Here is a 23,899-nt window from a genome sequence, read left to right on the forward strand (position 1 = left end):
CACTGGCAACCAGTGACCCGTCATCATCCTCATCGGCAGAACGATCGCTCTTACGTTTACGCTTACCACTGGGTTTTTCAGCCGGAGATGGCTTCGCCTTACGGGAGCGTTTCTTGCTTGCCCGACTTCTTAGAACGTTTACTAGGGACATCACAACGATCGCTACCACTACCGCCCGGAGACTCTGCATCTTGAGCTTCAGTCGTCTGCTCGCCTTCAGAAAACTTTTGCGGTCCGTCAAGCTCATGTCTGGAACAGTGTCGACAGACTAGCAGGTCCCTCCCTTTTAAAGCCACAGGGAAACAAAGCCCTGGACATGATTGGACGCAGGGGTGTTAATATATGCATCCACCTGTTATTATAATGGACCTACGTCAATCAGTCCACCAACCGGCGCTGACATTCCTACCCGTCATGTAAATTGCCTGTCCGCACCATTTGATATGCTAATAATACTCATTTGCGATGCAAATCCCTCGAGCACTTAGCATAACATAGTCAATGTCATTAGCATCTCAACTTGACATTCCGTCCAGCTGGGTACGTGGCATGCGCACCTGCCACCCAAGGACGTTGGCCCAAGCCCATGTTTAGTACGGGTCGGGGAAACCCGTATCTTTAACCTCATGTCCCTTCTAAGTACGCCTGCGCAGGGCGTATTGTCATCCAAGTCGGTGACAAGCCAACCCGACAGATCGCCCATTAAGCAGTAATGGACTGGCCGTCTCGTTCTTGTACGGCAACGAACAGTGCTTCAGCGGCTTGTTTAGGTCATAACCGTCGCCTGCCGAGCGGCTTACCCAACTAAGGCGGTCAAAGATGAAGGATGCCAAAATTGTCAACGGCTGTCTCGGCCTCGTCCGTTGGGCAAACATGGCTCCTTCAAATAACGTGGCCAGCACGTCTACGTCATCAGCGGTGATGACGACCCGTCATTGACGCCCGAGTGCGTAAAACTCGGAAATATACCGACAGGTACCTCTACCTGAGTCGGTCATACTACGGTATAAACCAAACACAGGTCTGCCAACTCCCGTTAGACTCGGCCGTTAGCCGAACTTCACAGGGACAACATAGGCGTAACAAGTCGGTGAACAACGGTTCACGCACCTAACCGCAGCCGCCAAGTCGGTGAACAATGGTATCAAATTTTGAGGCCATGTTCCTGAATGGCAAGGCTGAGGCGGTGTGTTTCGTTGCACGGCTTGACGTCTAGAGCCAAGTGCAGCCGACAACGTCCGACATCTGAGTGGGTAGTCTTTTCGAGAAGGTAACAAGTCGGTTAAAAGCGGTGGTTACCCTTCACAAATGTCGCTCAAGTCCGTTCGGATCAGTTCCATGTCAGGGACTAATCAAGCCGAGTCCGTCAAATCCGTCCGCACTTCCCGTCAATCAGGACCAAGTCCGTGATTTTCGTCTCGCACCATTGGCAAAAAATTGCACCGCCAGCTGAGGCGGTCTTAGGCGGTTGCCTTCGAGAAAGCCGAGTCCGTCAAATCCGTCCGCACTTCCCGTCAATCAGGACCAAGTCCGTGATTTTCGTCTCGCACCATTGGCAAAAAATTGCACCGCCAGCTGAGGCGGTCTTAGGCGGTTGCCTTACAGATTAGCGTTGCCGAGACGGTCAATTTCGGCCGCAATCTATGTAGTGCCTCAGAGCCAAGTTACCCCAAACTCCGCTAGAATACGTCAACGTGCTAACCTGCCAAGTACGCTACTCGTCCCCCAAAAAAAAACAGTCCCCCACCGGGGGTGGGGGACTGGCTGGGTAGCTTCCGCACCTTTCCCTGTCGTTGGACTCTCTGTGAACCCATTTCGAGAGCAAACGCCGTTCCTCGCCCAAAACCTGTCCTCGAACGACCCCTAGCGCGAGCAAGGGTTTGCTACACGTAGTTCCGTCGACTAGGCAGGAAAGGGGGTACCAAAAAGTAGCCCGATTTCCACCGCCTTGGCAGGATAACGGCCGTGGCTGCTCAGATTCTAGCTACACCGAATTTCAAGCGGATTTTCACCGACTTGGCAGGAAAAGGGTTAATCTAAGACTGTGGTTGCAGGTTTGTTAATAAATATAGCTCCACATACACACACACACAGACGACATCGAACACAGCTGGTAAGAGTTCCAATAATCTTTTTGATGAGCCAAAAGCTAAGTTTTTCATCTCTTGATGAAAAAATTTCTCCTCTAGTCCTTCTAGGTCATGCCAATCTGTGTCTCAGTCATGAAATTTAGTACGCCAGGAAATCTTTTGCATCGACCTTTGATATGCAGTACATCGATCTTTGATGTACTGGAGATGTACAGTTTCCACGACAACAACAGGGGTCAAGTACTGCATCTGGGCTGCACGTTCAGCCTCAAAAATTTTGAGTCGTGAAATCAATGTATTCATAGACTGCGATAATGATTATCTGAAGAATGAAAACACAAGACTATTAATTAACACCCATATATTCAGAAGAAATTATGTGAATAATTTTTGGAAACAACAAACTCAAAGTTGGTGGCATTGCCATGAGTTCTGTCAGCACTGCAACAAGGGTTGGGCATGGAAACTGTTGATGAATGTCCGGCAAATGTGAGGTAAATTCGGCATTTGATGTATGTGTTCGTAGTTGAACACTTTTGGAGCTTTCCAATCACTGCAAGACTTTGCCAAATAAACCTTGGTTGCGTCCCTTCATTTATATGAAGCTGCTTTGGCCATAGTCACCAGTAATGGTACAGCTGCCATTTTAAAATTGTGGATATGCACAAGGGATGTTGCAAGATGTTTGGCATAGCAACATACCCATCCTATGGGTACCATACGCACAGCCACAGGCAGGCCAACCCCTCCCTTTATCTGCATTTCAAAAGTTGGAAAGCCTTTTGATACCAACAAGCAAAAATACCGTCAAGGACAGTGTGCTAAATATTTGGTTTGAATTGGTCCATTAAAGAAATATTTCAACCAGAAAAACAAGCATGACAAAAGTAGATAAAGTCTGAAACTTTAGGTACTGAGGTCAACTTTAGCAATATGCATAGCGTGGGAATGTTTCAACACAGTCCCGCTTAGTTTGAGCAGGTCTGCCAATACGTAACAATTCATGAACAATGACAGGAAATGACTCAGTGTGTAGGCTGTTTAAGTTACTGCCACCACTCCAACACAGAGAAGGTACACTGCATACAATATACGGTCATGAGGTCATGGGTCATAGAACTTCTCACTTAGATTGTAGGCTGTTTCAGTTAATATCACCACTCCCACACATTTGCAGGATTTTCCCTTTTTCTTACCTCATTTACGTATTTTTGACACCGACATGTTCATTTGAACAAATTCACATCTCAACCACTGGGTCGACCTGTACACCAAATACTAAGATGGTAGGTGCGGCAGTTTGGGAGGTTTTGAGTTGGACAGCCATACATCCGCACATACTAACATACATAAATATATACATACATATAGACACCACCGACTCACTCTATAAGCTCTTTTTGGTATTTATACATATACCAAATATGAGCTAAAAACATAATGCAAGAATTTGTAAAATGAAACCTCAATTAAGAAACTGTATTTTTCAAGTTTATTTAACATATACTGCTACACCCAATATATGTCCCTTTGATCAAATTTAATGCATGCATGCATTAATTTATAATACATAATACATACATGCATAAAACATATTCTTACATACATACACTCTATTATATAAAACATAATAACCATTCAAAAAGTATACCAAAAAATCTTATATTGACTGGAATAATTGACAAGGAAATTGACTGTCTTTGCTCAGTTTCTCCCAAGCATTCTCATGTCAATGTTCTTCCTCTAAATTTCCTGGTTTTGTAATTTTGGTGCACTTCTCAAGTTTCCTCATAAGGTCATAATAATATGTTGCAACTCGGGCATTTGTAAGTAAAAGAAAAGCCATTGTAGAAAGATGTACCTGTCTTTGCACAACATGAGCATCGCTTTTTTAGTGTAAAGCCAATGGAATCAATCAGTGCACCAACTATGCCATGGCGTTCGTTGAGAAAAATTACCAAGGTAAGATTTAGTCCGTTACGTAAACAATGTATTGATTGCGATAAGATGAAACAGCATTGTTTCATTGAGTTTACTATATCACGGAAAGAAGTTGTTTGAAGCAATAAAATACCCCTCCTTCGGTGTGAGCGTGGCATTTTGAAGTATCCTACATGGTCCTGAGCGGAAACATTTGAATTTAAGAGGTCCCCAATGCAACATTACACCAAAGGTGACACAGTCGCGGCAGACGCCAGGAATGGTTAGAAAATCAAAACAACTAGATTTGAATTTTCCGAGATGGAGAAATTTACACCGTATAAAATCCCGTCTATGTTCTACCGATAACAATACTTTTAATATTGCGGGTCCAATGGCATTGTTATTTTAGCTAGGAAATGCCCTAGGTCTGAATCGGTCGGTCATAACAGAGAATGCTGATCACAATCCGCTTCGATATGACGGTGACAAAGCATACTTACAAATCGGCCTCATACTGGACAACCGAAACAGATACAGTACCATTTGATATGCTTACCTTTTAATGATCGACTGTGATAATTGTGGTATATCGCTGCTCTTAAACGACGTGTAGGAAGCTGCTAGTAATGGTTTTATCATTGACGGCCAGTCTTGTACTACGGCCGACGCCATCTTGGTCAGCTTGCTGAACTTTCCGAATAGCGCCCTCACTAATGACATCACTCCCATCACTGCCTTTCAACTATGTTGCATGTCACCGGGATATCAAGGTGCGGGACTTCCCATTTTCAACACCATGCAGTGCAGATACTGATAAGATGGTTAAACTGGCAATAACTCTCTTGGTCTCATTATTAACGAATTGAAATTACAAGCAAATCGTGCATAGCTTTCTTTCAGAGCCTTGACCATCTGTACTTCTATCATTGCACTAACAAAAGACTTGTAACCAGGATTAAAATATTTATTTCAAATTTTCATAGACAGACAGTAAGAACATTACAGAATGCTGTCGGAAAAAGATTATATTCATCCTCCACAGCCGAATTATTCTCAAAAGTGTTGGTCAAAACTGTTCAACATACAGTAACAATTCGTTTTATGAACAATTGCATCATGTACAAAGGAGTTCAACAGGAGTCTGCTGAATTCATTCACTTATTTATTTATTTTTTTACTTTCAAACAAACCAGACTTCACAAGAGTAACATCAGTAAGATTTGATGTCCAGGATGAGATTCTACCTGACAATACAATTTAGAACAGTTCATGGGGCATTCTAAGTGTGGGGTCCCATTTCTATTAACCATGGGAGGGATCCCCTAAAAACCTGGGAAGACCAAATACACCAGAGCAATCATTACATACATGGTAAATGTTGGCCATGTTTCCTTATAATTTAAAAAATTTTGAGCACCCTCTGATATTTTTACAATGATTTGCCTCGTGCACAACTGATATAACCGGAATAGTGTGTTTTAAGGGAGAAAGTGCCTCAGGGACAGATAGACGGACTCTCAAATTTCTACAATTTCATGTTAAAGCTCTTGAAGAAAGAAAAACTTTCACAGTGTAAGTTTTTCGAAAATCCAAAATTTCATTTTTCTCCATAGACTTAACGCAGTAATAGTGGCCATTTTGAATTTCAAATATTGCAAAATGTTGGGTAATTTGTTTCACTAGTTCCAATATGTGCAGGGTAACCCCTAATATTTATAGTTGATTTGGTAAGAGAATAGTTAAGTTTCATTGAGGAAAGTTGCAGCAAAAGTGCAAGTCTTTCTATTTTGACGCACATACCGGTACTTCTGTAAGGCAGAGCAGGACAATTTGCCTTCTGAGGAAAGTGTTGTTTTTGTAAAACAATTTTGACAAATGTCATATATATCTGATGATACAAAGGGCTTGCCCATGGAATGAAGAATTGTTTCAAAGTAGTCCTTTGAATGTGTCTCTCTGAATCCCTGGTTCTGGCATTAGTGGATGGATGTGTCAAGTACTTCTTAACTAACACTTTTTCCATGTGTTCTCCACAGAAATTTCTGTAAACTCAATAAATTTCCTGTAGATGGAATGAAGCCTATCCTGATCAAAGCCTTCTCATTTTCATAAGTCATTGGAGGGGCATATTTCTTGACATGGTATGTTTATTCACAATCCCTCCATCACAAGAGGGACTGTGGTTTATTGTTCCTTGTGTGTGCATATATCATTTACACCTTGCAAATCTTTTGAGAGCCTGAAAATCTCTCCTCTCCGTGCAATTTCTAAAAAGCTTGTACTCCTGAAAAGAATCATGTCAACAGCAAAATGGACTGTACAGCTATCAGATGTTTGATATCATTTATTCCAGTAATAAAAAATAATAACATGATTCTTAGATTCAAATCTCTGTGACATTATTACATGGAAAACAATCAGTTGGTAGAGATTATACAGTAATGTTCTATTTTGTCTTCCATCATGAAACATTTACGCTATGCAATGACAGTGATCCCTACATCATCTGGATATTGAACTTTCAGAATTTTCATCCATACCATGGGGTTTCATTACAGAGATGCTCTTCTGCTTTTGTACTGAGCAAATTGAGCTCTAAAAAGTATGGCCTTGAAGAAAATATGCATTATTAAAAATATGCATGTGTGCTGTGTAAAGCATATCACCATACAATTTTTGTATGCTGTTCTTTTGAGAAATGACAAGTGAGATTGCCATAGCCTGAGACATTCTTGACAGTTGATGAAATATAAATATTCAACATAAAAAAGGTAACTTTCTTTCTGTATCTGCTAGCTTGATTTCTTTTGAAATCTGTCCAATGCTGATCTCTTTCCGAGCAAAATGTCTTCTTTTTCCTTAGCCTTTCTTTCTTTGACAACTTCTTCTCTCTTCTCGATTTCTTTCTTAAGAAAATCCTGTTGAGGAAAATGAAAAAAAATGGTGATATTGGAGGTTCCACTACGAAAAAAAGATTTAGCATACATTTTGTTTATCACAGATACATCAGTGAAACTTTTCCCTATGCCTTTCTGTGACATGTTTTCCTACATTTGCCATTGTACAAGTTCTAACTTTACTGTGAAAACGAACTGGGTTGGACCAAAAACTTAGGAGGGGTGAAAGGATAAAATAGTTCATCTCTATGTTTCTTTATGATTCAAACAACAAAAGTAAACACAGATGAGATGTGAAAATGGTTGTCAGATCCACTCTGCAACCATCAAACGCTGTTTTTTTTATATTTCAGCCACACACAAACAAATGATCTTTTTAGAGGCTTGAAGTAGAATGTGCTTGGGAACACATCTTCGGAATCTCAAACTTTTACAAATCATGTTGTGTCTACCACTCATGGGGGCTCATTTTGAAGTTCACTGAGTACAAAAACTTTTCATCAGTTTATTTTTTGTGAAACTCGAAAATTTATATTTTCCCCGCATAGTTAACACAGGAATGGCAGCCATTTTGAATTTCAAGTGTTGATAAATATTGGGGTATTTGTTTGTATAGTACCACATTTTACATTGTGCCCCAAACTTTCATTCTTGATTTCGAAAAGAAATGCTTTAAAGTTCTTTCACGGAAAGTTTGAGCAAAATTTTAAATCTGTCAATTTCCAGGCGCAAAATACCTTAAACACCACAATTATATACATATAAGAGAAAGTGACATCCACAACTGTGGCATGTGAGCAGAGGACAAGAACTTGGGATGGGAAATTACAACACTTGAACACAATGTATTTTGAAAAGACTGAGATAACAATGTGCATGGTCAAATGATTATCCACAAGTTCCCATTGCAAATTCTACATTCAGACATGGTTTAGCTGAGCTTTGACTATTCGTTACAAAAAACACACGATTACTGAGTCATACCACTCAGGTCAGCCAAACATGTGACTTTTTCAAGTGTGAAAATATCTGAAGAATATTAAAAGTTGCTTTACAAAACAGAACACTACAGTGTAAACTCCGCTTTCTGTAACAAGGAATGGTAAAAAAGATGGATGATGTTAACAGGTCATACAGACAGGCATGTAATTTTTATAACACTTCCACAACTTACTCTTTTCTGTTCCTCTTGAACACCTTTCTTTCTCTGTTCTCGCTTTCCAGCCGAACTTTTCCCTTTCATTTTGTATCTGGGCTCAAACTTGGGAGCAGGAATGTAACCCTGGCAGTAATACATGATTATATATATGTCAGTTTCAGAGCATGATCAGTATCACAAGTGCTTTGTAATTTCTGCCCGTTGTCACCTTATTTTCTGAATATCATTGTCATTCAGACTTGAAATAATTGCTGAAATGCAGGATGATCTTTTGTATCGACACTGTCGTCAAAATCCCAACAATCAACATCATTGTCATTATCATCATTATCGTATACATCATCATCATTGTCATCATCATCATCATCATCATCATCGTCACCACAGTTATTATCTTCATCTTTAATGTCATTAAAATCATCATGAATACATTCTAGATAATCTTCACCATCCTCACTACCACCACCATCATTGATTATAATCTAGATTATCATAATTATCATCATCATTGTAATCACTACCATCATCATCATTATTATTATCAGAGCTGTCACTGTTTTATGCTCCCTTACCAACACATCTTTTTTCTCTGACAGCCTTTGTTCCATTGTTGCAGTGTCAATTTGAGACAGCTTGTTGGTGTCCAAGGTGATCATTTCTGGCTGAATCTGCAAAATACAAAAATATCGCATTGAGAAACCTGACAGTTTGGTTTCCCTGATAAACATTGGCATAGTGCTTTTCATAACCCCACTTGCATACTGTCTACAGGTAAAATTCAAAATTTCTCTTTTTTGTCTATTGCTACATCAGTACATCATCATCAGTGATCAGTAACATCCCTATAATTTTGTTCAAAACAAGAACTGGAAGGGCAGTCAGCAGTTACATTCTTTACACATTTCAGAGGTTCTTGAATTCATCTTGTATCTTCAACCTTTCTGTATCTGACTTCCACATGAATGAGTACAATCAAGCTATTGGAGCTGCGAAGACAAACCAAAGTCCAGTGATGGGAGGGACATGTACTTGCCTTGTCCAATAGCGCCTTGACTTCCCATTCCCTGCGTGACTGCTTGGATCGGTAAGGATTCTGCTCCAAGGCATCAAAGTTAGCCTCCCCAGCACCTGGGAAAATACATGAGGAGCATTTATCAGCAGTGGTCAAAAGGAGCTGGATGATTTTTACATTTATGAGGGACATGGATTAAGGAATGTGTGACTGGAATGTGCTGGGTACTGACGGACTTGCAGATGAAGATGGATCATGAGTTGTTCATTCTGAAAGGTTGGGAGGTTTATGCATAGATGGAATGGCGTTCCAAGAAGACAGCGGAAATGCCATTTTTAATACATGCCATGATCAGAGCAAAACCAAAGTTGTCTCTATGCTCTTATGTAATCTTTTGTGATGAATTTGATTGGCTGGTCACAGCTTTTGTGTACTCACTTGATGCAGCCATGTATGAATTGCAAGTTGCAAATTTTTTTACTTGTTAAAATCTAACTTATACATTTGTTGCCAATGTTTGAAAAACGATCCGTGGTCACACTTTCTCGAGCATTTTTACAAAAGTTGCTTTTGATTTCAGACCATCTCATGAAATAACATGCAAAAAGGTACAGCTAATGGGGTTTGAATATCATGAACAATCATGTCTGGAAACACAGTTAATGCACACATGTCACTGCACAAGGTCATCCTCTTTAGCGACAGAACTTACCAGGTACAAGTAAACTGGAGAACCCCGCAACATGTGACACTCCCAACACATCCTCATAAGGACAGAACCTCAAACCATTGACTGTGTCTCTCAGTTTATGCATCATGTATGGCTTGTCCTGAGTTTGTGTACATGCATCTTTGTAAACCTGGATGTAAAATTAAATTCAGAGTAGTAAAATACAAAGTGGTAATTTTGGCATGGATTGGACACCACAAGTATACAGTGTACTACAAATTTTTGTTGTTTTTTTTTCTGAGATCATTTGATGATTGGTGCAATGGCAAAGAGAGTACATAATTATTACCTGAACAATGTTGCCACAGGCAGCTGCTATCAGACCTCGCTGGCTGAACGACAACTCTGATGCTCCCGTAGGTATCTTGTACACTTGGAGTGGTTTGAATGTCCTGACGTCAAATATTTTCATCCGACTGTCCTGACCCGAGGTTGCCATGTATCTGAGCAAAAGAAGGACATCAACGCTTAGAACAATGGATTACAAAATATTACAAGAAGGACATATTGAAGCTTTTAAGAAAAGTGATTTCAGACAACAATTAGAAATGAGATTTCCTTGACAGGAAGCTGTAATGTTAGAAACATAGACTGTTTCTTTGTCATGATATGTATATTCTGCAGATCTTGTTTTGTATATTCTAATGAAAGTCACTCAACATAAATCTCCAAATACAAAACAATTTTTGCGAGAAAGTGAAACATTATGAAGCCATAATCCAAAACATATTGTAACACACCTCATCCTTGGTCTGTATTCTAATTCGCCAATTGATAGTCGCGTGGGATGCATTCTTTTGTGCTGATCCACGTAAACGATGTCATCAGGCATCATTTGTTGGAACTGTTGTCCTGCCAGGCATCAGTTCCGAAAAATGATGCCAGCTGACGACAAAATAGACATTGACGCGAACGCGGACCAGAATGTAAACAAAGATGTCGTCTGCGGCCGATCGAAACGATAGTCGAGAAATTTCTTGGTTTATCCTACTTTCTGAAGAAGAATTGAATGCTTTGGTTTCCAACTAGGACTCGATACGGACAAAAACTATAATAATCAATGGTGTATTGAACGTTTTGCAGATTCTTTTGGGAAAAACTTTTTCTTAGAACCACTCCACATATTACATCGTAGGCCTACATGCGACAAGTTTTGTATATAGTACATTTTTATGCATGGCTACGGAGGAGGTGTGTTACAAAACACATATTGACTGGCCATGGGGGCAACAGCATACGTCTTTAACCCTCGGCCTGTGAGTCACCCCCAAAAACAGACTGTTTCCCTCGGCCTACGGCTTCAGGAACAGTCTGTTTTTTTGGGGTGACTCACAGTCCCTCGGGGTTGAGACGTATGCTATTGCCCTCATGGCCAGTCAATATGTGTATATTGTCCTTTAGATAATCTGGACTGTCTGTAACACCTGTATGACAATGGTATTATCCAAATGATTTCTTGTCTTCTTCTATCAGGAAATGTTCATGAACGTGTTCGATGGCAACGTACAACTTATAAGCCTTTATTATCAATAGCAATATATATCATAGCCCAAACAATTGACTATGTGCCTGAGGGTAGTTGACCATTTGAGAAACGTCAGTAAGACAAATGGTATCCTGCCTTGAGGGTATATAGTCCCCTGTTTTGGCTGTATTGTTGTTATTATACATGAATCTGTTTTGTAGTTTTGACTCAAAATATTTAGGTTGATTGGCAAATAACAGTCATATGCTTTATTTCCGTTTTAGGTGAAAATGTGTTAAAAATTGAACAACTTCATCATTGAATGGCACATTGATATATGAAATCAAATTCTTATTCAGTTTATCAATTATAATTTTGTTAAAACAGTATTTCCTATGGAAAACATTTTTAAATCCCGAAGTTGTCTAGTTCACGTTCAGTCAAATGATGACTATGCAGCCCGCGTCATCATCAAGGTACCGTTGAATCCTACTGAGCGTACGACATTCGATATACAAGGCATGTAATAATAGACCATGTTAAAGTAAACTGAAAAGTCTTGTTACACACAGTGTTCAACTTACAAGCCTTTGTTATCAATTGCAATGGACCTGACAGCAGCTTTATGACACAGCATTTTCACCAGCGGTTGTTTCATGTTTGGACTCCACAGAGTTACAGTACCTGTCAATCAATATCAAGATATAAACTCACATTTATTCAGGGAAAACTCAAAATTCACATCATTTCACAATTGGTTACATATACATTCATTTGACTGTCGTCGTGCTTACAATTACTATAACAATATACATTTCACTTTTTTATGTTATTTGTCAATGTCTGACATTTGTGACAGTAACAAAGATTCCAGCAGAAGGCAGTAGTAACACTCATGAGAATTTTGATTATGAAGGTCACCCCTCAAAACATCCTTTCCTATTTAAATTTAAAACAAAACCACCCATAATTCCAGGGTCAAATACAACTGTTGGCATGAAAATAAGATATAACAAAGGTTCAAAAAGGGCGACGTCTCTAGAAATTATACTTCTATAATTGACACATAAAGTAAAAGCTAAGCCTAGTGCTTCAACTGTCTGCACCAGACACTTCATTCAGGTCTCAGTGAAGTATTAACATGTGGCATGTGCAGATTCTAATCACTTCCCGTTAGCTTCCTGTTAATCAAGATCATAGTTGATAAATGCATTTAGGGTTTTCTCACTGCATGGACAGGTTGCGATTGCCAGGAAGACGTAGATTGTTTTTTACAATGTTCATACAATTACATACTGCTCTTATTATTGATCAAAATTCATGTAATTTATACTTCACATTTATTGAAATCAGTAAGTATTGCACGCGGTGATATTGCTCAAGTTCCCTGGTACAGTGGTACCAATAACAGGCCCCTGACACTCACCGTTTGGATGGCCAAGATGGATGATTGCATTGTGTGGGTTCTGTGTCATCACATTTAACCTGCCCTGTCTGGTCGGAAATGAAATCACCTCCTTGCCAATCGATGTGTCCAGATACTGTAAGAATCCAGTTGCACTCTGCAATGACAAGGAGAGAAAAAAATTGACGGATCTGAGATCACATTCTTTTCAAACAGGCTTGAATTGAATATCATTGACCATGTGGAAGGAAACTGTATCAAAAGTTAACAAGCTCTAGTGGTAGGTGTTTAACCCTTTGAGCACCAAAGTCTATTTTTGTCCCCTTTATAAAATAAACCCAAGTCAATTTTTCTCTGATTTTTGCCAAAATTTTGAGAAAAAACTGTAGCAAATGAAATGTGATGTCCATTTGGTCCAAAATTATCAAAAAATTACAGAAAAATTCATAAAAATTGGTAAAATGTTGCATTAAAATTTTGGCGGGAGAAAATTACAGCGCTCAAAGGGGTAAGGGCTTGAAGTATTGTTTCTCAAACTGGTGGACATCATTCAATTTGTTTGGTTGGAAAGTGAACACTAACACTGCTTTTTCCCCATAACAGTATCAGAAATGTTATGATTGTCTCTGTGCAGGGTATGTGATCTTGACAACACTATGACAAATGTACAGACTGCAACCTGTTCACCCCTATTTCAAGTAGATACATACAAAATCGCCATTGATAACAAGTCATCGTTGATGACACAGTCCCCACTTGTTAATGGGTATTTTGATACAGGTCCTCAGAGAGGATAGAGTCCTCTTCATTAGGTCTGTGATAAAAATACTTTTGAATGAATTCGCTTGATACATTTCTGAGTTATGGTTCAGGACATGAAAAAAATCGTAACAAAATGGTCGCACTGTGGCCATATTGGATCGCATCACAAAACAAATTGATGTGCATAGCTATGACATATTGGTCGATGTCCTTGTACCAACTTTGAATAAAATTGGTCGAAACATGCGGATATGCCTGAGAAATGGCTCTGTACATGAAAAAATCGTAATAAAATGGCCGCCTGGCGGCCATATTGGATCGTATCACAAAACAGATTGACGTGCATATGTATGACATAGGTCAATGTCCTTGTACCAACTTTAAATAAAATCAGTTGAGATATGCCTGAGTTATGGCTCTGTACATGAAAAAATCGTAATAAAATGGCCGCACAACGGCCATTTTGGATCGTATCACAAAACAAATTGACGTGCATCTGTATGACATATGAAGTAATCCTTGTACCAAGTTTGAATGAAATCGGTTGAAACGTGTCTGAGTTATGGCTCTGTACATGAAAAAATCGTAATAAAATGGCCGCCTGGCGGCCATATTGGATCGTATCACAAAACAAATTGACGTGCATCTGTATGACATATGAAGTAATCCTTGTACCAAGTTTGAATGAAATCGCTCCAGGCATCTCAGAGATATCTGTGTGAACGGACGGACGGACGCACGCACGCACGCACGCACGCACGGACATGACCAAACCTATAAGTCCCCCCGGACGGTGTCCGTGGGGACTAACAATAGCATTTGGCCAAACCATGGTGGCGAAAGGGTTAATGGTTCAACTGACAAATAAATTCTGAAACTGACAATGACTAACTAACAATTATTGTGTATTTATTTGTCAACTGTGTAATCATGTGTACTGAGATCAAACTTACGGCAGTTGCTAGGAGAAAGTGATATGGAAGGAACTCCATGCGGAGAACATCATTGAAGCCTTTGAGGCAGTGTATCTCAGTGCCTTGGTTGTCATACATGTACAGCCACTTCTTCTGAGCCACCGCTAACATGGTCTCCAAGTGAAGCCACCTGTGAAATTGGAAAAAGAAAAACAAAATCTGTAAAACGAAAATGCTTCTCAAAACATATAAAATAACACTGGTTTTACAAGTCCTAAAGATAGCAGTATGCTTTGTGGGAAGCAGGTAGTAGAAGGACTAAACCACATTGACATTTTCAACAACTGTAGATTGGAAAAAACAGGTGAATCTATGTGATCAAACAAATACCATGTCCTAATATATGAAATTTATGGTAGAATGCACTTCAGCAACAGATATTTGGATTCTAAAACTTTTACAACACTTTGCTGATCTACGGTACCACTTGTTTGGGCTTATATTAAAGCTCTGGGAGTGAATACAGTTTTCACACAGACCTACTTTTGTGAAAATCAAAATTTAATTTGTAGCTTAGATACAGTGTTTATATCGGTCCTGGGGTCCCTTGCGACCTTTGAGCGCCGTTCTGACGACCACCGCCCTTTAAGTCTGGACAATCTATAGAGTGAAATACGAATATCCATTGTACAAACAAACTCCCACATTTGCTTCCTCTTTATAAGGAAGGGACTGCCCTGCCCTGAGTAACAGATCTCCGAATCAAGAACTATCTGTTGCTCTGACAGCAAGATATGTGTTGTTTAAAAGTCCCATCCATTGACTGTGCCTCTGTTTGCAGCTTCATGTTTTACATGGACACAGCACCTTTTTGAGAAAACTTTGTGATACAGCTGCTGTTCAAAAATTTGGAACACAAAATACTTACTCTTGGATGGTCTGTAAAGTACAAGCGAAATCTGCCTGCTTTATCCAGAAAATATATTGAAAGTCTATCCCTATCTATATTTTGAGACTTACCGCACATCTCTGATGGTTTCCATGACGTTAATCTCAAAGGTCAAACCCTTGGTCATCCAATCAATGGCAGCGAGGTGACCCCTCTTTCCTCCAAGGAGTAGATGCCTACCATTTCTTGTGTAATCAAGTCTGTATGGGCCAAACTGGGTCAGTTTGAGGTCAAAGTGCTGTTGACAGAAGTGAACAAGGTTGGTGAATGACATCTTCGACCCTGGTTTCAAACTTCTTCATAGTTTTGATGCTATCTAATAATAACAGGGTGGTTCTCGACATCTGACTCTTCCAAATGCTTGTGCAGATGATACGACGGTCATTTTTCAAGATTATGATGATCACGTTGTGATGAAATACTTAAATAACACATGATTACTTCATGCAATGAATATGACTAAATTATGATTGTTGAACATGACAAACAGAATGACGATTGGTTTGGTAATTTTTGAGTAATACCCAAACTCTGACAATCAAGATATAGAATACCTTCTGTGCACTTGATATGTCCACTGCCGCAGCAATTTCTCTCTGTGTAATCCAGTGAGTTTCCTCGTCTGAATCAGCTTCAAGGTAACTAATGATAGAAATATCAGAGAAAGCTGATAAAAATAAGTCCCTTCTACAATGGTCAGAAAGCAGGAAAGATATGAATATTTATCATAAAATGGATTCAACAGATTCTTATTTTACTATAGCATGTAATATAGTGCTGTTCACAGTTGCACATTTTACTAAATAAAGCTCCACTTGTGCCCTATTGGACACTGCTACTAAAAATGCCGACACATTTTGTCAATGTTGCACTTATGGCATTGTTGTTACAGCTTGTAGACTGTCACCGCTCTGGGGTTTTTCCAAGTTGAGGACAATGTGTGGCAGCAAAACTACAATGGACATAGATGGGTTTTGCTTTACCCTGCGTCTTCCGTGAGGAGTAACTCTGATCTAGCTGCCTCTTCTACAGCCTCTTCATACTTCTTTTCAAGTTGCTGTAAAATTCTTCTGTGCTTCACGTCTGGGACATTTTTCTGTTGGTAGAATAGAGTGAGTGGAATTTGCCCTATACACACTGTGCATCAAATGTTCATGTGGCAATTTCAAGATGCGAAACAAAACTACAGAGTTGCTTATTCATTTTCACTGTGGACTATGCAAAATGATTTACTATGACATTTGTGTTTCGATCTCGGAAAAATTGTTCTTGTGTCTCTTATGAGCAAATTTATAGAGCATGATAAGACTATTTCTATTTTGTTGATTGTAGCATTTCACAAGCACCCTCTCCTACTTCTCTTGATATATCAGTCTACTTGTACCAGGTACTAACAGACGGCAGAAGTGTTCCAAAATGCTAGGTTTTCATAAAAAATCTACCATAAGTGGCCAAAGTCTACAAACTCACATTATTTGTGTTGACTTGTTCGCCTCTTGAATACTTCACAAGTTTTTCCTTTGGTACTGGTGCTGGACCCTCAAACGGATCTGCACGTCCCCTTTTTATCTTACGACGTTCTTTCTCCTCTCCTTTCTTCCTCCACGTCTTTCTTTCCAATGGTTCATCACCAACTGCGCCCGATCTATCTTCTGTTGGCTTCTCTTCTTCTGCACTGACTTCATAGTACCTAGCAGCAGGCTTCTGAAAATTCAATTCAGGATTGCTGTGAAACTAACAGGTTAATTTCTCTGTAAAGTTTATCCTCCCCACCTTAAATAGCTTTTATCTTGTGCAACGGGGCAAACTACTGTATTGAAATGTATTGTGGGTAAAAAGAGGACCTCAGAACAGCAAGAGTTTGAGGTTGTGATCTGGAAAATACTTTTAACACAAAATGTAATTGCTATTATGTTAAAATGTTGTTTGTTCATGAAGCCAGCTAAACTCATTTATCTTTTCATCTTTTTAAGCATTTCTGGCATTGAATTCATGTATAACCTAAACTGTTACTTTTGTTTCTGTAATCTTACGTGTTATTTCCAGTAGGAATCCGCCATATTGAAAATATGGTTGACAGCCTGAGACTTTTATGACTCACTTAGGTGGCCAAGATCTGTTTAAGGTACCTAGAATTCAGCCAAGACTTGTTGTTCAATTCAGTGATCCATGTGTCACAATGTTCAACTCACAACAGCAGTGAGTCTGAAATGGTGCATTCTCTAGAAATGTGAAATGATAATACATGATTGTATCGCAAGACTGAATCCACATCTGAATGGGAGATCATAACTATCTGTTCTTCCAAATGTACCAGTACACCCTATTTACTGTATTGAGGTCGTGGATGTGCCAGCAGAAGGTAGAACAGGCCTTGGGGACAGATATATTGACTTGCAATTTTTAAAAAATAGCGCAATTATACGGTGTCGCTCACATTTGATCAAAATTGGTATATACCAGTATGGGTACCAAAGATCAACAATAAATGTTGTTTCTATCTGTTCAGTGCAGGAAAATTCTACGTTGATGTTATGACAATGATTTCTGCACAGTACAACCAGAAAAACAACAAGAAATATTTAAACCAGAGAAACAAGAATGACAAAAGTAATTATTAAAGGTCTGAAACTTTAGGTACTGGATGTCAACTTTAGCAACATGCATAGCAGAAAGGCAGCTAGCGCCCTCTTAGTTTGACCATAGACGGTCTTCCTCCCTCTACTGATGGTCTTCCTCCCCTCTTCTGTCTATGGTTTCAGCAGGTCTGTTAATATGTAACAGTTCATAAACAATGACAGGAAATGAGTCAAGTCAGTGGAATAGCCTGTCTTTAATTGACATGCCACCACATTTGCAAGATTTCCCTTTTTCTTACCTCATTTGCACATTTTTGACATTGATGTGTTCATTTGAACAAATTCACATCTCAACCCCTACATCTACCTGTACACCAAATACTGAGACGGTAGCTTTGGCAGTATGGGAGCCTTTGTGTGTGACGGACATACATCCGCACATACCCACAAATATACAGACATGCAAATCAATTCAGCGTATATGATAACCTCACATTGGTATACCAAATGTGAGTAAAAATTATTTTCTGATCTACCACTTGTGGGAGCTCGACTAAGAAATATTTCACTGTCTTTATTTTTTGAAAATCGAAAATGTTATTGTTCTTCATACAGTCAACACAGGGGTGGCAGCCATTTTGAATTTGAAATTTCAATGTTAGGTACTAGTAATTTGTTCCTCTGGCACTAAACTTTGCAAGGTGACCCCTGATTGTTATTCTTGATTTGGTACGAGAATGGTTGAAAATTTCACAGGAGAAATTCAGAGCAAAAGTTTAAGTCTTTCACTTTCAAGGCACATACTACCACGATGTATGAGCAACACTACGGGTGTAATATTACTGATTGACTACCTGTCTAGAATCAAACCATGGAATCATAAAACAAATATTTTGATTCTACACTTATCACCGATATATTGACACAATCCATAAATCGCCTTTTTTTTTAAATGTCATTTTTCTCAATCAATGAAAAACATACATTTTAACCTAAAATATGGTTCTCCTTTTCAATACATTTCAATACAGATAAAATGATTAATGAGACAGATTTTGATTAAATGTGTTGAATGTATTAAATATCAATAATTTGACACTTTTCTTCAGTAAACTAGAGTTAGTCTCAATAATTCTGCAAAGATTGGCTTTGACAGCCTAAGCTTCAACAGAGAAGACTTGGTAGGATCTAACAGGTACATCTTCCTTTTCATATCAGTATAGTCAAGATCAAGAATTATTCCAACATTCATCTACCCTCTTGACTGAAAATTGCTCACATTCAACTGTTTCGTTTATTAAATCACAGCTTTGTACATATTACTGGTAATGTTCACATCTGACAGTCACATGAGAGTTCTAAGTCTGTCTCATTTGCATAAATATTAATCAATCAAAATTCTGCAAGGTCATTTTGTAGACCATACAGCTAGACTCGGTGACAGTTAAGTAGTCAACAATGATGAAGGGGGTCATCAAGTGAAAATGATTGATTAAGAAAGAACTTAGTTTGGGAGGGAGAAAAGACAAAAGTTTGGGAGTTTAGTTTGGGGAGGGGAATGAACTTTGCAGAGTGGGTAGCAGATTAACGGTAAAGGTACAGGGATGGGGTAAACAATGTGTCATGCATTCAGGTCTGATGTTACTGCAAAATAATGAAATATATTAGTCTTTGAATAAATAAACTTGTATCATCTTTATAATTGACTATCTGAGACTCATTCTCTATCCCTGCTAACTACCTCTACGATAAGAACGCGTATTTTCAACCATTTTCCTCTGAGTCGTCAACGGTTTCTGCAACGTTTGCCCGCTCGTACGTACAACGCACTGAACACGTTGGAGGTCAAACGTTTAAATTTGAGCAGAAACTGCCAATGGCTCACCAAAAAACAGTTGAAAATACATGTTGTCACAGCGATTCTGTGACGATGCAGCATGACCCGAGCGCGATCGATAGACCACAGTTGTTTGGTGGGCTATTTAGCTCTGGGACTATTCGCCCCATAGACGAGAAACAAGATGCGAGAAACAATGAAAGTCTGGAAACAGAATGGCTATAAAAACCACGCCATGTCACATTCCGTGTCCGATTTCACTGTGAAAATTAGCAAGTTCATCTATCATGTGACCGTCGATCGTTCCGTATCATTCTCAAAATTCATACCTGGTACTTAATTTGCTTCATAAATGCTCGTTTCGTGTGATTTTCGGCCGAATTCAACGGACACTTCGCTAAAACATAAGCGTGAGCAACATTCCAGTCACCTAACAGTGGACGTTGGGCACCTCCACTTTACTGACGTTAGCGCCGCGTACCCATGAGGGGTGACTGGAAGGTTGTTCATGCCTTATGTTTTGGCGAGGTGTCTTCTGAACTCGGCCGAAAATCACACGAAAATTCATACCTGATACTTCATCTGCTTACAAAATGCTCATTCCGTGTGATTTTCGGCCAAGTTCGAGAGACACCTCGCCAAAACATTAGCGTGAGCAACATTCCAGTCATCCCTCATGGATAGGCGGTGCCAACGTCAGTAAAGTGGAGGTACCCAAGAGGTGACCGGAATGTTGCTCAAGCTTATGTTTTGACGATGTGTCCGTCGAATTTGGCCGAAAATCACACGAAACGAGCATTTTTGAAGCAAATCAAGTACCAGGTATGAATTTTGAGAATGATAGGGAACGATCGACGGTTACATGATAGATGAACTTCAACTTGCAAATTTTCACAGTGAAATCGGACACGGAATGTGACATGGCGTGGTTTTTATAGCCATTCTGTTTCCAGACTTTCATTGTTTCTCGCTTATGTACACTCGTCTATAGGGCGAATAGTCCCGGAGCTGAATAGCCCACGAGGGACTGTGGATAGACGCCACAAACACTGCTGCCCGGTCCTACTAATTACTGCCCATGACTGCCCGTAGCTGCCCGAGGACTGCCCGAGGAAAAAGTGGGCCAAATTTGGCCCATTCTAACACTAGGCCAATAGGTTCAGTTTATATCATGCCCAGCCAACCTAAAATATCATTGATTTGGCGTTAACCTGATGTTTTCTCCGGCAGTTTTGGAACACGGAAGACGCCAGGCTTGAAGGACGTCGCCAGCTTGATACTGAGATCATACCATTCAGTCCGAGAGGTGGCACAATAACCTCGCCCAGCGCGTACAGCCTTACAGCGTACCACCCCTTGCACTGAATGGTATGGTCTCTCAATCAAGATGGGGACGTCTTTCTGGTCGAAATCCCGGCGTCTTTCGGGCTCTAAAACCGCTACAGAAAAAACCAAATCAATGATATTTTTGGTTGGCTGGGCATGATATAAGTTCAACCTATTGGCTTAGTGTTAAAATTGGGCAAAATTTGGCCTACTTACTCCTCGGGCAGTCCTCGGGCAGTAATTGGACCCGCTGTGTTATCATAGGTTCACCTATGTCACCCTAATTAGGGTTACAATAATTAGAGGTTATTAACGTGCAGTATCTTCGGTTTCTTCAATTTGCTACACGCTTGCTGCATGTGGAATTTGCCTGGGTATGTAGGTCGGACGGCCAAACCCATACACTCTGGCAAAACCTCGAGGTACATGTACAGCACTGCAACAACACGTGCAAGATGTACAGGACAGCAGACGCTCAGCAACATACTTCCGGTATTAGGGAAATAGGTTTTCAACATGGAATCATGCAAAAATAGGATTAGCTGCGTTGTTTCTATTTGCTATTGACAGCATCTTCCTGGCGTACACTTGTCTTGGATCAATGAATATCATTTTCAGGAGTAAACTTACCCTTTTCTTTGGTTTTTGCGTAAGCGCATCTGTCGGGTCATCAGCCATATTGTGTAGTTTGTTCATGTTTATTAAAAGATCTCTACTCCACTACGACCTTGCCTCTCTAGAGGGCGCCGTCTGTGATCTCTGTCTGGTCTTTTCAAGATCTCCACTTCGCGCGACCAATCATCGCTGCAGTTGAGTTCGAAGTGAGGGAGAGTATGTGATTCGTCGACTATGGCAAGCCAAACATTGCAATATTCTAGAAAAAAAAACATTTTCTTTTTATAACAACAATTTTCTTTTTGTAAAAACGTACTTTATTTTTGTAAAAATCCATTTTCTTTGTGTAAAACCCATTTGCTTTGTGTAAAAACCTATTTTTATTCCCGGAAAACCTAGTTTCTTGTTGTAAAAACCTAGCGTCAATGATATGACACTGTGCTCCTCAGTGCATTTAGCGGTAGGGATGCAAGGAGAGGGGTTTGGAGAATGTTGCTGAGAAAGATGCAAAGGAAGGCATGAAATGTGAAACTGTAATAAAACCTATCGTTTTTTTAGCAGGGAGCGTCCAGCTTGGTAAACATGCCATCTTGTACATGAAGGCAAGAACCATAATTTTCACATGTCCACCAAACTTGGAATTTGCATAGATCAACACAGATCATCCAAATTGATTTATCTGCAAGATTTTGTATGTTCCTTGCTACAAATTCTGACCCAATTGAATTATAACAGGAAAATAAGCACGCATGATTGGACAGTGTGGACTGTGTATTGCATGCACTACATCTGCCGTGATGGTGGATTGCCAGACGACCACACTGCATCAAAGAACTGTAGTTTAAAACGAAAATATAATTCTAAACAAACTTTCTTCGCGTCATTGATAGCCTTGATTTTCTTTGGATATTGAATGGACACATTTATTAAAGACGTCACTTTAGCTTGTCATTGATGGTGAAATGATTTTTTGCAGAAACTTGATCGGTCCAGCCAAGTACACATGCTTACTCATAACAGCTAGCTGGACTGCGATGATCACAATATTGTTTTGTGATATTCCGATACAAAATTAAAATAATTTTCTTAATATGTCGCATTGACTATAAAGTTACAAATGTTTCCTTGGGTGTTGAAACATGTTAGCATAGTGTGAAACAAATCAACACACCAAACAGCAATGTTCATGTAAGAACAACCTGCTTGATTTCCATGGACTTTCTTTCTGGTCCGCCCATCACACTGGTATGTTTCCCCTCTAGCTACCGAAAATTCTTAGTAAAATTTCAAATTCAGTCTCAAAAGTTTTGAGTAAATTTCAAAATTGACTGTATTAATTAAATTGTCAGTTATCAACAAATTCCTTTTGTATGCCAATATAGCTCATCTCAGAACCGGACATACTTATATACACACAAGATTTGGCAACACCCTGACAATTAAATAATCTTCAACAGCACTGATTTACATTTACATATTATTCTATGTGACGTAATTCTTCAATTGCAGATACTATGATAGAAGAGTTCAGCACTGCCAAGATATGAGTATAGCACACTGAATTTTTAACCAGAGTTATGAAAATGACTGAACTGTGTCACAATAAGTTTCTTTTATTAAATCAATCATTTTATTTTTTCTAAGATTGTAGAAGCTAAAGGTTAAGGATATTAGTAACTTTAAACCAGGAAAAAATACCAATAAGTGGAAAGGATCAAAAGAAATCAACTTATTTATTTCTTTACATGTTACAAAACCAGAAAGTAACACATAATTCTAATTTAAGTGATTAAGGCTAGTTTTACAAGCTTACTTGTCAATGTTTGATGATGAAAAGAAACAAAACAACCACGAATAAACCTCAAAGCAACAAAATTCCAAGCATAACATTACACGATGGTTCAGAATGTTCATTTACAAAGTTCACTCAAAATGTACTTTGAAAACGATAGTATTTTGAGTGTCAAAATTTGACAGCTGCAACCCTTTTAACTGTTTACATGTTTGCTCACTGAGCACAGCAGTCTTTCAAAGTTTTATTTTGATAAATGTATTCGTCAAGAGAGCAGATTCAAGTTTCGTTTTCGTTACTCTTCAGTGCAGATTTGTTTTCTGTAAGTGAGAGCCGATCCCTAACAACCAAGGTCACGTAATTTGAAACTGTCTGCATCTCACGCACAACCTTGCTGCAATGTGTGGCCTCCTTGGTCGACTGAGCCCGTTTCGACTACGATGT

At 39.4% G+C, this 23,899-nt stretch overlaps 2 protein-coding genes across 4 annotated transcripts in view; both read right to left on the reverse strand.

Annotated features, from left to right (window-relative positions):
- The window catches only part of LOC139114338 (E3 ubiquitin-protein ligase UBR4-like), a 116,783-nt gene extending 112,079 nt beyond the window's left edge, over positions 1-4,704 (reverse strand). For both annotated transcript variants that reach the window (XM_070675994.1, XM_070675993.1), the window contains exon 1: positions 4,570-4,704. In XM_070675994.1, the coding sequence (XP_070532095.1) occupies positions 4,570-4,685 (116 nt within the window). In that variant the 5' untranslated portion in view covers positions 4,686-4,704. The remainder of the gene's footprint in view (positions 1-4,569) is intronic.
- A 1,622-nt stretch (positions 4,705-6,326) lies between these two features.
- On the reverse strand, positions 6,327-21,922 carry LOC139114339 (WD repeat-containing protein 46-like). Of its 2 annotated transcripts, none has more exons than XM_070675996.1 (14): positions 21,679-21,922; positions 16,777-17,010; positions 16,290-16,402; positions 15,861-15,948; positions 15,378-15,544; positions 14,397-14,547; positions 12,703-12,838; positions 11,861-11,960; positions 10,101-10,254; positions 9,794-9,941; positions 9,103-9,197; positions 8,642-8,737; positions 8,085-8,192; positions 6,327-6,931 (listed from the first exon to the last, which is right to left on the reverse strand). In XM_070675996.1, the coding sequence occupies exons 1-14, from the start codon at positions 21,742-21,744 to the stop codon at positions 6,806-6,808; spliced, it is 1,782 nt and encodes a 593-aa protein (XP_070532097.1). In that variant the 5' UTR covers positions 21,745-21,922; the 3' UTR covers positions 6,327-6,805. The 2 variants fall into 2 exon arrangements, with proteins under 2 accessions (XP_070532097.1, XP_070532096.1); XM_070675995.1 differs by having other exon boundaries at positions 16,777-17,007; positions 21,679-21,800.
- Positions 21,923-23,899: the final 1,977 nt, after the last annotated feature.

Source organism: Ptychodera flava, chromosome 16, assembly GCF_041260155.1.
Source record: "Ptychodera flava strain L36383 chromosome 16, AS_Pfla_20210202, whole genome shotgun sequence".
Classification (NCBI taxonomy): Eukaryota; Metazoa; Hemichordata; class Enteropneusta; family Ptychoderidae; genus Ptychodera; species Ptychodera flava.